Source organism: Equus przewalskii, chromosome 1, assembly GCF_037783145.1.
Source record: "Equus przewalskii isolate Varuska chromosome 1, EquPr2, whole genome shotgun sequence".
Classification (NCBI taxonomy): domain Eukaryota; kingdom Metazoa; phylum Chordata; class Mammalia; order Perissodactyla; family Equidae; genus Equus; species Equus przewalskii.
The window spans coordinates 128302647-128318558 of record NC_091831.1 but is presented as its reverse complement, the minus strand read 5'-3'; the positions used below and the strand labels follow the sequence as shown (position 1 = coordinate 128318558).

Here is a 15912-nt window from a genome sequence, read left to right as displayed (position 1 = left end):
ATATTTAGTGTGTTGAACAAACACAGAATAAAACCTTTGACAGTACAACCTACTGTCCTCCAATATTAGATCTCTGGATATTGGCAGGACCCACGTCCTGATCGAATTTGATCGGAGACTGCAAGGGAAGCTTTGCCAGGTAGAAATAAACAGAACTATTAAATTTTTCATCCCCTTCCTGATGAATAGTAATGCAGAGTTCTTTAGAGGGGAACCAGAGCCATGGCAAGATTTACTATCTTTGGAACTGGGAAAAGACAAAAACCAAGGGGAAAATGGTAGAAAAGACTGGTCCATTGGGATCTTCCTGAATGGACCTAGCTTTTAGGGATATTTATTCTATCCAAACCCATGATTTAATTATCATTTTCTAGCTGGGTAAAATTAACATTCAAAAAGTTGTTCTTGAGCATCTGATACTAAAACAGTTTTAAAAGACAGATCCAATATAGTGAGTTTAAATGCAGTTCTTTGGGAACCATATTTGGGATCTATTACATCTAGGAACCAAACAGTACTCAATTCAATACACTGCCAATCTAGACCGCAAAGCAAATTTCCCCTGAAAATTCTCATTGTGATGGAGAAGAACTAATACAACTGCCTGGACTGACTTTGCAGCAAGAAGCCTGCTGTGTTTCTTTGCACCCTTCCCCTTCAGCAGACAATGCAGCCCCTACTCTGGCTGCCAAACAAGGCAGAATGGTTCTTTGTGGAAAGAGAAAACAAATGGGAAGAAAAGCTTAAAAATTACTTTTCATGGAAAGATAAACAAAAATCTATATTTTAAACAGACATCTGATTTCATCTCAGCTCCTCATTTGACAGATTCATTCATTCATTCATTCATTCATTTATCCAGTGCCTCCTATTCCACATATTGTTTAGGTGCTAAGGGTACAGCAATGAAGAAAATAAAAATTTCAGCCCTTACAAGGATTACATTTGAGAAAGCTGAGGCCCCCCAAAAGGTTAAATGTCCTATGGCCAAAGTCTCAAGATAAGCTAAAACCAAGTTCTGAGCCCTTCTTCTTTCTCTTCCTGCTCTATGTATGGCACTGAACACAGCTTATTAATCATCAGTCTCACACAACTGATAGGTAGATTTACCCAGAATAAGGAGACTCTTTAGGCACTATCATCAACATCATCTCCATGCCTTGACTTTCAAATATCTCTCTAGTTTTCTTTTGAGAGCTATCTTCTGTGTGCTAGCTACCTTCAGCTGGAATGTACTGCCAGTATTTAAAACTCAAGATGCTTAAATTCAAATTCCAAATAAGTTTCTCCCTCAACTTTCTCATCTGTAGTAATAGTTAACACCTGCTTCCAAATTATCCAGGCTTAAAATCTCAGCAACAGCTTTAACTTATCCTTCTCCCTCAACCCTGGCCTATTATGGGGGCTGCCAATTCTGGTACATTATATCTCTGTAACACTTTTCAATTCCATTTCATTTTCACTACTATAACCCATCTAGCCCCTCTTGACCTCTTAAGGGAACTCACTGTCCTCTTATTGGTCTCTATGCTGGCTACCAGGCTGTTACCACCTTCTGTGCCAAAAGATTTCTAAAGGAAAGTTTTGATCATATCACCCCTCTGTTCAAAACCCTTTAGTACCTATTCCTAACTGAAATTAAGTACCAACTCTCCAGCCTAGCATTCCAGGAGTTTCATGAAATTGTTCCAACCTATTTTCCTAGCCTTGTCTCCTTTATTCACACCATATATTCTAGCAAAGTGAAACGAGATACAGTCATGTGACACATAACATTTCAGTCAATGACAAACCACATATATGATGGTGGTCCCTTAAGATTAGTACCATATAGCCTAGGTGTGTAGCAGGCTATACCACCTAAATTTGTGTAAGCAGACTCAATGGTGTTCGCACAATGACGAAATCACCTAACGACGCATTTCTCAGAACGTATCTCTGTTGCTAAGTGACGCATGACTGTAATTTGTTGTTGCTCATATTTTCTTTTTGCCCGGAATGTCTCTTTCATTTCCACTTAAGTCTTCCAAGAGGATTTCAAATACATCTCCTTTCATGAAACTCTTCGTCATGCTTGGACTAGATGAAATGCTTCCTTTTTCCAATCCCTGACGATAACAATTTGCGACTTGGGATGCTTATCTGTTCTGCCTTGTGTTATAGTTATCTGGCTACCTGGCTTATCTGCTTGTCAGTTCTTTGAGGACCAGAACTCCTTACATACTTTTCTTGGCATCTCCAGGACACACTTTCATGCAGCAGGTCCTTAGTTAGATTTACTGAGTCAAAGTTGCTGAAAAAAGGTTAGCCATCCCTAAAGTAAATACCTTTCAATCTCTCTCAAGCAGAGATTTTACTTTCTTCCTTTGCTGTCTCAAGACTTGAAAAGAATTAGTCTAAAAAGTCATACTGCTTGTAATACCTAGTCATAAAAGGGATGTATTTGGCTGCAATTTTTTTTAAATAAATAAAAGCGTAAGAAAATAATGCAAAAGATGGAACAAAAGCAATGAGACCACAAATTAAGATACAGTATAAAGGCTGAACAGACACTAGAAACCCATTTACCTACAGTGCACAATGGAGAAAGAATTCTACCCAGCAAGGATTCAGAATCCTGCTGGGAAGGAGGACTAAAACTTGCATTAATGTGGGGGAATTTCAATTCCTTAGCGGCCATGGGATACTAAAAGCCCTAAAAGGAAAGAAAAATCAGAGACGTTCAAGATTCAACTTTTCAAAAAGAAGCTTACTACCTTGCAAATGAGGTTTCCTAATTACATACGCTGGTGTAATGACCTTTCACTTAAAAGTACACTGAAATTCACTGTACTTTTACTTAGATACTAAGTATGACCTCAGTTTTCACCCTGGCAATCTAGGTTTTCAATCTTCTCTTTTTCCACACTTTTAAAATTCATTAAATAAATAGCAGGACTGATTATGAATTCACTGACACAGAAAAGGCAAGGGAAACTAAAGGAAACATATTTTAGCTTTAAAATATTCTAAAAACATAAAGCAGGCAGATATGTTGATTATGACTTGACTAACCACTTAAATAATTTTTTCTTTCCATACCTTTTCTATTTATATACACTTTTCATTATAAGGTAAACTAACTTCATTATATAATTGTTTGGAAAAATATTACCCACAATACTACCACTTTCAACACTACTACTGTTCATACTTTGGCATTATTTCCTCCCATTGATTTTCTCATTTTCCCTTCCCGTGAGAGGAAATAAGGAGGTATTTCTAACTTTGTATTCTGATTTCTTCACACAAACCATAAACATTTTCAGGTTGCAACAACTTTTCCTAAATATTATTTTAAGTGGCTAAATAATATTCCCCCGAATAAATACATTACAATTCACCTTATTATAACCCAGTTTATTCAATAAAGAATTTGGGTTGGATCCATAACCATTCCCTTATAACTGGATAGGTGGATCATTTCTAAAACTTTGCTACAAATGACACTGTAACAGTTCCAGGCATATGACTGAATCTATTCTTGGGTTGTTTTATTATGACTAATCAGTAAGAATAAGAAGTAAGATTATTCTATCAGAGAGGACAGTAACTTTACCAAATTACCTTCTAGAGAATTTGTAATAATTTTCAAAGTCAAGAGCAATGTATGAGAGTGTCAATTTAACTGCGCACTCAACTATACTTTTTAAAAAGGGGGTAGGAGAGCACAATTGCAGAAGTCAACAATATTCTGTTGTCAAGTCAAAAGTCAGTCAAACTATAATTCTTAGCCAACTTCTTTGATTAAAGTATGTAACTATGGACCCAATTAACTTACACCGTTTGCTAAACCCCATCTTTTTGCCTACCTACTCTCTCTTTTATCTATTCTCTATTGCATAGATTTCCTTCCTTTAAACATTTTTTCCTTACCCATCAAGCCACATATTTTGCCAAGAGTATGTACTTATTGGTGATTCTATCTATATTTGTGTGATATACTTTTAAAATACTATTTTTAACCTATGTATTGTCACATGAGCATCTGTGAGATGATAAGTGTTTTTGCATTTTATTGTAAAAATGTCTGTGAATATAGAAAAGTGAGGTCAGGGGTGAGGGGAAGCAAACTAGTTTGACAGATGATAATGATTGTGTGTGTGTCTGTCTATGTATCATTCTTTGCTTATTTATCTACTGGGGTCCTCAATTTACTCTTAACAATATATGATATAAAGATAAAAATCGGCATATTTACTTTCCAGTTACCCCTTTCTTTAAATGTTGTCAAATGTTTTGATTTTTTTTTTTTTTTATGTTTGCCTCCTCTGTCTTAAGGCTGAGAGAAGCCTCTCATCCAGACCACTAGTTTCCCAAACCATGAACAATGAAGGATGAATGACATGGCCTTCTCTGAAGTGGCCTAAAGCAAAGGTGAGTCTTCACAAGGTCCATCTTGGATCTTGTGCCCTAGAATTAACCTGGGTACGGGGACAGAGGTAGGGTGGAGGTGCCAGTTCACACCCACATCAGCTGGAAGTCCAAATTAACCAACCCTCTTAATCAGCAAGGAAAAACCAGCATTGGTGAGAGCTCCAAACTGGACTGCAGATGAGACCCAAAGTGGGCTACGCTGTACATCCTATTGTCCCGCAGGTCCTCTGGGCCTGTGGTAGACTGCCCCTTTCAGCCAACAGACTCTGACAGACCCAGATTCTCTAGAGTGGCTGCTTCATGGAAGGCACCTGGCCACATCTCAGTGCCATTACACAAGCCCTGAAGGATGCTAGAATGCCACACCATACCAGTGAGAAATGGCAAGCCCTTTGTCTTTAATTTTTATATATACACTTAAGCAGAGAAGCTGAAGAATTTAGGTTTTAATATTAGCCACAAAGAAGGAGAATGTCTGACACAATGAAGGTCCAACACATACCTGGTTTCGTAGAGGCTGTTGCTGTGATGGCCGATCCCTGTGTGTGTGGCTTTCTCGAGTTACTGCAGATGCACCAGAATCTACATGAACTGACCCTACTGGAGTAGGCTGGAAAAATGTAACAAAAAGTCACATGGGGAAAACAGGTCCAACTTAATGCCTCTGCAAAGGACAGCATCATTCTAATTCTAATTCTAACAGAATAATAGTAATTATTATTTTCAGCCACCAAGGGCAGTTTCAAGTCTTCTTGTTTTCTCAGTTTGCTGATCTGCAAAAGGGAGGCAATAGTTCACTGAAGAGTAGCTTACCTTTGAAAATTAGAAAAATTCCTGCAGTCCTGTCTGTTAGCACGCTCTCAGGCCCTGTGGACCCCCGGCCAGAAGAGCAAATTCAAAAGTTTCCTGTGGTGCTGGGTTCCACTCCTACAGAAGTCTATTTGGCACCATAGCAGCTTATGCAGCAGCCCCAGCTTATAGATCATTCAAATGAAAATTCTTCTTAAAAACTGACTTAAATTCCGATTATCTTAGGACATATTGGTCATAATCTTAAAAACATACGAAGAAGTTACTCCTGCTTCCTAACTCTAGTAAGAACAACCTATGGCATCACCCCAAAAAGGCTGTAAATGTAAAGTCCACAGTCAAAGGAGTGTTTTTTTCCACAGATTTAAGCAGAAAGTCTGGCAAGCTAAAGGGGTGAGGCAGTGCTGGTCTGAAGTGAGGAAGTAAAAAGAGGATACTTACAATAGGCCTCCCAACCCAATCATAGGCATAGTCAAAGGTGTAGCCTTTCCTTTCAAAGAGGTCTGTGAAGAGGGTCCGTAAATACTCATAGTCAGGTTTTTCAAAGAAGTCTAATCGCCTGACATAACGCAGGTAGGTTGCCATCTCCTCTGTTAGGAAAGAGATGAAAGGTCATGCTCATTAGCTGAATGCTTCCCATGGGGAGAAGGTCTGGGCCAAGCAAGGAATATTCATACAGACTATTTGACACTGGTGTTTTCTTTATGGACCAAATGAAAGTGATAAAATCGATCTTGGTCTAAACAACAGTAAAAGGAAATGTAAATTTTCTGGAGAACACCCTTATCTAGAGATACCAAGTCATGGTCTCTAACTACTTCAAAGCTCAGTTACATTGGTTGCAGCGTCCTTTTACCATCCTACCTGGAAAGTTTTCACAGAGAGCTTCAACAGGAGTATTCCTTTTGGTGTCACCAATTTTTTGATATCTCTCTTTTAATGTATCAGCCTGTAGAGAGTAAAGAGAGAAAGTTCTTTGGAAAGAGGCGTTAAGTATGGGAGGTCCAATACATTTGGGACACAATGGTTGTTTCAAACTGGCAGGATTTATTATACAGTCTTAATTTTTTCTCTCTAACACTAATAAATAAGAAATGTAGTAGAGATGATGCATTTAGATATGTACAAAACATCTGCTCTAGAAAGTTTTACTTGCAAATATATTTTGTAATCAGATAAACACCATCAAGTGTAATGAAATGAGTGGCAAGGATAAGAAAATAAAAATATCATGTGGCAATATTTTCAAAATTGCAGATTATTAATCACCCATGGCCACAGGGGTTCAAAAGTGATTCAGCCTTCTTCTTAGATCAGCTTTATGATAAGATTAAAAATACTGCGGGGGCCGGCCCCGTGGCTGAGCGGTTAAATTTGCGTGCTCCACTTCGGCGGCCCAGGGTTTGACCGTTCAGATCCTGGGTGCAGACATGGCACCGCTCATCAGGCCATGCTGAGGTGGCATCCCACATGCCACAACTAGAAGGACCCACAACTAAAATATGCAATTATGTACGGGGGGGATTTGGGGAGAAAAAAACAGAAAAAAAAATAAGAAGATTGGCAACAGTTGTTAGCTCAGGTGCCAATCTTTAAAAAAAAGAATAATATTGCTAATCAAAGTGGGGGCAGATAGATAGATGACTCCATAGCATATTTATTGTGAAGTTGAATAGAAAAAAGAACCAAAGGCAGAAAAAAAGGTCTTTCCACAACATGTTTCCAAAGGGAAAAACGTTATCTGTGATGCAGGGATGGCAAACAGACAGGTTTGATATATGACAGTGCCTCAAAGCAGCCAAGTCTGGTTTGCTGAGGACTGTAGACAGAGGGCTCCCTGGAGCCTGAATCAACAATGTCGTCTCAAGCGATTCTTGTAAGGCTCTACCTAGCCTGCTACACTCAAATTTAAGCCCAAATGTTCTAAAGTAAGTTGGAGAAATTTTAGATCTACAACTACCACTAAAAAGATTCATGGACAGCGAGCAAGTTTCAAGCAATTAAATAATAAATAAATGCATTCTTTGGCTATATGGTGAGCAAATAGGGTGTGAAACTCTTCGACAGCTGTCAATATCAATGAGAAGATACACATGACTAGGAGAAGACCATGGAGTAGATGTTAGGAGAAGGATTTAAGGGGAAAGAAATAAAATCTACCCAAAGGGAAGGGGAAGAACTCTTAATTTTCAGGACAATGTCCTAGAAAGTACAGCAAAATGAATCCTTATGCCCTTCTGGAGGGAGGGAGGGGGTGTAGGAGTACCCAAAGCTACTGATTTTCTTTTCATACTAACACGTTGAAATAAATTACACCTCAAAAATATGTCTCAACTTAACTATCTGATAGGACTTAGAATGGATTAGAAGCTCACCATTTCCTAGTCTAATAGCCAAAGGAAGAGAGTAATTACAATGGTTATAATTATAATTAATAGTTAACTTTGACACAAATGCACCTACCTAAGGAAGGCTATTTATAAGTTTCGCGGTGAATGGCTGTTGTCTGCACAGGCATTTATTCAATAAAACACTTAAACAGGGATGTTAAACCTGAATTTTCATTTTAGTTCTGGTGGGCCCTTGGCCTATATAGGATGAACAAATATTTTTCAGTTCCCCTTAGGGGCACACCTAGCCCTGCTGGTCTTCTGGTAAAATGTGTAGCAGCTGCTGTCATCAGTTTGTTCCAGAAATTCCCCAACACACTGGGAACACTCTGCCTGCTACCTGATGGTAGTGGAGGAAGAACACTGACACAGAGAGAAGAGCAGCACTGCCAAGGCTGGGAGGGAATGAGGGAAGAGATTATGGAAAACCCCAAAACAAGGAAGGATTCAGAAGGGGGAGAAGAGCAAAAGCAGAGCTTCCAAAGCCCAGGTGAGCATTTACAATATAGGCTGACGTAAAGAGTTCCTGTTTCTCATCTCTGTAGCCAATATTCCCCTTTGTGCTTCTTACAGACATCAAGTCAGCAACCTCTTCATTAACAACTGAGTATTGAAACAAAGCCCTCCGCTGAGCACTTTCAAGGATACCTTGAGTCCTTGCCAGGGTAGGCTGCCTCGAAGGAAATACATGAACATATGGCCTAGGGCTTCCAAATCATCCCGTCGGCTTTGCTCTAAAAGGGAAGACAGATCATACATTATGTTTGCAGTTATTAAAGCAGAAAGGGCTTCAAACCAAGTAATCCCTTCAGAAACTCTTCTGCTCTGGAAAGGCTCTGCTTACAAATTCTCTGTATATCTAAACCAGGAGAGTATTTTAGATAAAACCAAAAACCAATGTGTACTCTTTTGACTAGATGGGTCATTAGCAAGGAAATACCAAGTGAAAAGAGACAATCCTAAACTAAAACCAAGTCCAAATTACTAAAAAGTGAATAACCACCTCTCACTCAACGCCGTTAGCTTCCTGAAAGTAAGATAATTTAAGTGAAATGTTATGTCCAGTATATGGGCTACAATTACCCTTTGGTTACCATCACAGAAAGTGAGCAGCAGATTACCCAGCTGAAGCTGTTAAAACAGTCCATTCTGGCTAGGCCTGAGAAGATGCAAGCTGCAGAATGCCTATTGCTTTTTATTCATCATAAAAATTAACACAAAGTCTAGTTTGATATAAGTGAATATCAATGCATAATCTCTCAGCTCAATTCCACTTGTCCACGTCCCATAGCCACCTCAAGAAAAATATAAAATTTATTACTAAGGTGCCCTTACTGGCACATAAAACAGTATCCTTGCATTCTGGGAGCTTACCATGTAAAACAAGTTGCTGGGTTTCCCTTTGTTTCCTTTTAATTGGGAAGATTAAGATGCTAAAGAACTGAAGAATACTTAATAAAAAAAGCGTAACCTCATCTCAGAAAACATCCTCTACATTCTTCGGTTGTCAGGCTAACAATAAGTAGTACACTCCTCCATTTCTAATTTGCCAATTATGGTTCATCTCAGACATTTTATGTGTTTATTTTTCAGAATCAAGTCTGGGGCTTTATCAAAAGAAATTATGGAAGCAATACCAAGGGGTCACCTTAAACTTGATTGTATTTTCCTTGTGCAGAAAATAAAAGCTAAGAGAGTCAGGGAGGCAGGGAAAGCTACTCAGCTAATTCAAAATACAAAAGCACAACATGTTTAACTGCTGCATCCAATTATGGGAAATTTGCATGAAGAAGAGTGAATAGTACTCTGCAGAGTAAATGAAGACACAAAAGGCAGCTTTCTAAATTTGCAGTTTGAAGGAGGTTTCTGGACAGGTGGTCACTAACAGAAAGGGGAGGCACTCTGACAAGAGAGGTAAATAACATAAAATTGAGTTGATGCACAACAACTGAATAATCTTAAAAAGAATGAAATAAACAGCAAGACCATCAGAAGCTTTTGTCTATATGGCTTGCCCGAAGTTTACAATAAATTTTATATATTATTGAAAACAAAAGCCATTTGATAAAAACAGAGTTTGTTAACAAACTAAAGATACACAAATGAAAAAAGGAAAAACACACAGGGTGATTTGAGGCTTCCTATAAAGCAGGGCAGATAAAGAAAGCACACCTTGCATTTCTCACACTACTATCACACCTACAAATCGTCTTTCCATTTTTAAATCCACTTCCTGTAACAAGAGGCCCCTTGGTAATAAAAAATTCACTGGACAAACAGTTGCACTTTAGTTAGTTGAGCACTAGAGGGCAAACTCTCCACATTTTCAATATTGATCAGAACTACAGTGAAAAGCCCAACTTCGCTTTATAGAAAAGCCCATTATAAAATGAGATTTTTTAAAAAATCAAAAAACAATAAACAAATCACACATTTAAACCAACTGGAATAAGTAATAAAGTTAACTTTCCAAATACTGAAAACCATAAAAAATAGCTGTGGTACATGGGATAACAGGAAAAACAATAGTTTCTTGGGCCATCTTTTCCATTAATTTAATCCATGAAATTAAGCGTAAACAAATCACCTATACTTTAGGCCTCAGTTTCCTCATCTGAAAATAAAGTGGTTGATTTAAATAATCTGAAAAGTCATTTTCCAGCTCTAAAATTCTTAAACAATCCATGGTAATTTAAGCCATTAGGGCCTTTCAAGAAAAAAATCAGAGTGAAAACCAGAGCCATGTTTTATTTCCATATTTCTTTGAACACTCCACATTTGCTCAATTCAGTATTTCTACACGCCCTTTTTTTCATGCAGCATATTTCCATTTCCAAAGAAGAAAGGTTTTGATACCAGTGAGACCAGAAGGACACAAAATTCTTCCACACCATAAAAGCTTGCTTTCAACCAATCGGAAAGATGTGCCTGATTTATATGCGTCCAATCCCTTATTTTAGGTCAAATATATTTTGTTGAAGGAAAGGGGCCAGGTGCCTAGTATATTCACCCTAACTCAACCAGTAAAGAATATAAAATGGGCTGTATTAATCAGGGCTTCATCAGGGGGAAGGTGGCCAATCTGATGCGGTAATGTCAGGTTTAGGAAGCTTCTTCCCTTGTTCTCTTCCTCACTAAATTAATAGGTAATTCTCTCCCAGTCATTTGAAGATACACTTCCCTTTTTCTTCATTACAACATAAAGGATGCTATACATTTAAAAACCAATGGGATTAGAATTTCTATAAAAACCTCTGATTTGAGACCCTGGCTGGAGTTTAAAGGGCATGTGACACCCATCTATATTTATTCTCTGTAATGTGGAGAGGACAAAATACGGTTGGATCTGACTTAAAAAACTTAGGAACTCAGGAAGTCCAACTTTGGAGATAAACTCAAAGTTCCAGCAGGAAAGGCTAAACCAGGAGACGAGAGAACCCAGTCTGGTGACAGCAGATGCTTAAAATGTATTTTGTAGAATAAATGAATGGTAACTACCATTACAGAGTCTATACTATTACCAGGCACTATGCTAAATACCTTTCATGCATTTTCTCACAGAACCCTATGACATAACGTACTATTATCACATGCATGTCATAGATGAGATAACTGAGGCTAGGGAGGATGGTCACTGAATCAAAATCACACAGCTTGAAGTGAAAGAACTAGGATTAGCATCCCTTTTTCTTAACCATTACACTATACTTTATGCAAACATAACACGGATACCAATCTGGTCTATTCTTGCCTTTCCTGACAAGAATAATAAAATCAGAACACGAACTGCTGAGCCCAGGAAGCAGGCATTAGAGCCTGCTAGTGCTTCTAGAGCCGGTCAGTTAAACCAAATAATCATGACTTTACTATTAACGATACAGTCTGTCTCTTCGTAAAAAGGAAGGAAGAAGGGAATATTGAGTACTATGTAAGAGACCTATGTTACATATATTACCCTTTCAACCCTCAAAACATCCGTGCGAAATATTACTCTCATAATACAGATAAGTTTCCAGGAGATTAACTTGTCCAAAGTGACACCAATAATAAACGGCAGACTACCTTCTAGTCTAATTTTAAAGTATTACATTTAGGTAAGTGCTGATTTCCACGTGGCTACTGAAAAAATTCTGATAGCATTCATGATTTCAGCTCAAGTTGTGTCACACTACTTTGTAATGTCATTTTTACTCTTCACTAATACTAGAATCCTCACCTGAATAACTGTGCAGTTTCCTCAACTTTGTAGCTATTTACATTAGTCTCTAAAATACTTATTAGTGTACAACAGTTCATTAATATTTAAACACTTCATATAACTAGCTATGTTCAGGAGTATGAAACCTGATAATATTCTGTTTAGAGTCTACTCTCTAGGGTGGTGATTTTCAAATATATTTTTTCAATCATCTTGAAACCTTTTCTTCAAATAGAATCTTCCATGAAAGCCCAATATATAAAACAGATAAAAAGGGAAGCTTTTCTGGAGAAGCTGGCAAGGGGCCCAGGGCCCTGACTACTTGGCCTTTCCACTATTGCTTAGGTGTTTCTCGAAAATACTCTCCCCTGGAATAGCTCCTCTAACAAGGAAGGCCTTTTGCCTTGATTAGAACTTTTAGCAAAATTTGTGCAAAATGTTTATCCTGAATAAAATGCAAGGCTCATGGAAAAGCAAATACATTTTCACTGAATAAGACATAGGCTGTTCCTTGAAATATTCATGGAATTATGCACAGTGACCGGAAGCCTAGTCCATGTTTTAGTGAAGCACTCTTCCCCAAGATAACAGCCTGATGTCCTTTTTAGGACTGTCATATATGGGATCATTCATAATGTAATGTATGTAAATACCAAATTCATAACTAAACTTACTAAAATGCTATCACTTTAATACAATAATTCAAGTACCCACACTACTGAGAAACTAACCATTTAGAAACACAGTACAAGAATTAAAAACCCTTAAGTTGTCAATAGGATTCTTGGGAAAGTCACTAACTTATCATCTTAATTTCTCAAGTGCAAAAATCACTCACCTTGTGAAGTAATAAGAATCACAAGTTGTAATGCACAATGGGGACAAAAATGTTATTGGAATAAAGAGTTGTTTTAATGACCAGCCCCTTTCGTGGAGCAGAAAATAAACAAACCTTTGCCAAGATGCGTGTTGATAGACATATATCTTGCAGTTCCAGTTAAACTTTTATGCTCCCTATAAGGTATATGTTTTTTGGTTTCAGGGTCAATGTATTCCTTGGCCAGTCCAAAGTCTATAATGTGTATAACATGTTCTTTCTTATTGCCTTGTCGGCCAATCAGGAAGTTCTCTGGCTTGACATCTCGGTAAATGAGATTCTTTGAGTGCACATATTCCATTCGAGAAAGCTAAAAGAGAAAAACCAACGATGGAAATACTCTTTAAAGAAGTTTATTGGAAAAATACGTCAAAACATTTTCTTTAATCAGCCCAAGGTTTTAATTACTGAAATGAAAATAAAACTCATTTCTTCTTCACCACCCAGAGTCACTTTACTCTTATAAAAGTCACTTTAGTTTTATAAGCCAGAAAATATTTTCTGATATAAATATATACATAACAAATACCAAGGTAAAAGAAAGTGAGGGGGCCAGCCCTTTGGCCGAGTGGTTAAGTTCGCGCGCTCTGCTTCGGCGGCCCAGGGTTTCACCAGTTCGAATCCTGAGTACGGACATGGCACCGCTCATCAAGCCATGCTGAGGCGTTGTTCCACATGCCACAATTAGAAGGACCCACAACTAAAAATACACAACTACCTACTGGGGGGCTTTGGGAGAAAAAAGAAAAATAAAAAAATTCTTAAAAAAAAAAAGTGGGATAAGTATAATTCAGCCAAAATGATAATATACACATAATGTTATAATTTGCAAGTGATGAATAGAATTAGGTGGGGTTTTTTTTGTTTTGTTTTAAAGATTTTATTTTTCATTTTTCTCCCCAAAGTCCCCTGGTACACAGTTGTATATTTTTAGTTGTGGGTCCTTCTAGTTGTGGCATGTGGGATGCCACCTCAGCATGGCTTGATGAGCGATGCCATGTCCGCACCCAGGATCCAAACGGTGAAACCTTGGGCCGCCGAAGCGGAGCATGCAAACTTAACCATTCGGCCACGGGGCCAGCCCCAGAATTAGGTGTTTTTATGTTACGTCAGAAAGTAAGGATTTGAGAGGCAAGAAGTATTCCCAGACAGGATATCAGAATACGTCGGTGGCTTTTGAAGACAGTTGGCTCTGCCACATTCACCTCCTGCCCACATCTTCCTCTCCTCAGTCAGACAGAAGTCCCTAACCCAGCATTCTTTGCTGTAGAAATAAGGGAAGTTAGGCTCAGAGGAGTTAACACTGGACTGAAATCACAGAGCTAATTAGCAGCAGGGGTAGGAGTGCAGCTTTTACGTCAAAATGAATACAGCCCCACACAACCATAAAATTAGTTCAAATTTCATTACGTTCATTTCCATCTACAAAGCTTTTCTACTTAGTATAGAAAGGGAAGCTCAGACATTTGAATTTTGGACTCAAAAGTCAAGGTCAATTTTCTAACATTCCCAAGTTTTTACTGTAAGTGGGTAAGACCGTCATTCCAGACCAATAAAAATGCGTTTGCATTCTTCTCCTGAGGGGCTGACAAACTACTCAAAGGAACTGTCTTGACTGCTCCTTAAACTGGTACTAGTGTACAATTTGGTAGGAGTTGAAAGAGCTGCCTCTTCAGCTGTGTCAGTCTCTGTGACAACTGGAGGCCAGAGAACTAAGGCAGGTTCTTGGTCACACAACTTTAGAATTGATTGCTAGGGCAGTGAGTTACATCTCCAATCTTTTCTTGGATGTGACTGTGAGGCAAGGGGAAGAACATGACAAAACCTTACAGTCATGTGTTTAAAACTTCTGAATAAAACGTTGAAGAAATTACCTGCATTTGTACAACTTCACCTAATCACCCTCTTTCTCCCTAATCTAAGTTATATACTTCCACTTCAGCTAAGGGCAAGGGTATTGCTCCAAGGTGCAAATTCTTAAAATAGAGCAAACAGCAGATACAGTGACTTCTCTGGGTTAACCCTTTCTGCCCCAGCCAGCTTCTTAGAATGCCATCAAGCCTGTGAGTATACATTCAGTAGGTGTCACTAGAGCTGGTAAATCACCTAAAGGGACACGAGGATGTGGCTGGGGGACTCACCTATCCTCTTGCAGAATAGGAATGCCAACTTACCAACTGGATGGCTATCATTAACACAGTCTTCAAAGTAAAAGTTCGGTCACAGAGGTCAAACAAGTCCTCCAAGCTAGGGCCGAGGAGCTCCAGCACCATGGCATTGTATTTCCCACATGGTCCAAAGTAATACACCTGCGGGAGACCTTCACCTGAAAGCAGAGGGGAAATGGGGTGCAGAGTGAGGGACATAAGACCAAAATATGAGATAGCTGCATCAGCATTGAGTAGACATAAAGCAAGCAGAATTTGTGAGATTTCTATTTTCCTTCATAGTCCCCACAAGAGAGCTTAAACTGAGCACAATAGCTTCAAAGGGAACTAATAATGGGTGGAAATGGCTAAGTCATTGCACAATATTGTCCAAATAAGCTGTTATTTAATACGAGAGTGCCAAAGGCATTTCCACCACTGTATAAAACAGAGAATGGTCCCCAATCCATTACTGAACCAGAGTGCAAACTATTCTCCCCCAAGGATGCCCAAAAGTACACTATCATAAAAGGTTCAAAAGATGGCTCACTCAGCTCAAAGGCCAGGCTAACAGACCTTCCTGCATTAGCTGGTTTCATTTGCACTCCCTATGCTTACTGCCAGAGCTGCGTGGAGCTGTTTGCAACTGTTGCCCCAAGGAGAACTCAGACTGAAGGGGCGAGGTCACAGAGGGTGCAGCCTGGCCCTCTTCTCACAGAGAGGCTCTATAGTTTCCTGTTTTCTATCAGCTAGAGCAAAGTCAACAGACAGGGCTTGGTTACTGATAAGTAATTATGAAAGGAAAAGGAAAAAAACAAAAAGCAAGGCTGGGTTTTCCCCAGATTTGAAATTCATATCTCTAAGAAGCCAAAGTCTAGACTTTCTTACCTAAGTGGCAACTTGCGAATGAATTTCCTCTTTAAAGTGTATTGTAAATATGAGGTACTCAGTACATATGTGTTAAATGGCACCATGTGAACAGTGGATACGAATGAGACTACAGAACATCAAAAAAATCTGGTCTCTCAGAGTAGAAACATTTCTATCTTACACACATTTATGTATACCATGGTC

General features: G+C 38.6%; 1 protein-coding gene across 37 annotated transcripts in view; it reads right to left on the bottom strand.

Moving 5' to 3' along the window:
* Window positions 1-15912, bottom strand: part of CSNK1G1 (casein kinase 1 gamma 1) — a 189558-nt gene that overhangs the window by 29545 nt on the left and 144101 nt on the right. For all 37 annotated transcript variants that reach the window (XR_011527515.1, XR_011527518.1, XR_011527530.1 and 34 more), the window contains 6 exons: window positions 14866-15017; window positions 12767-13001; window positions 8265-8350; window positions 6091-6175; window positions 5668-5816; window positions 4919-5026 (listed from right to left, as the gene is read on the bottom strand). Coding sequence is in view for 25 of the 37 variants with exons in the window: in XM_070577299.1 (XP_070433400.1) it covers window positions 4919-5026; window positions 5668-5816; window positions 6091-6175; window positions 8265-8350; window positions 12767-13001; window positions 14866-15017 (815 nt within the window). In the remaining 12 variants the exon portion in view is untranslated. The remainder of the gene's footprint in view (window positions 1-4918; window positions 5027-5667; window positions 5817-6090; window positions 6176-8264; window positions 8351-12766; window positions 13002-14865; window positions 15018-15912) is intronic.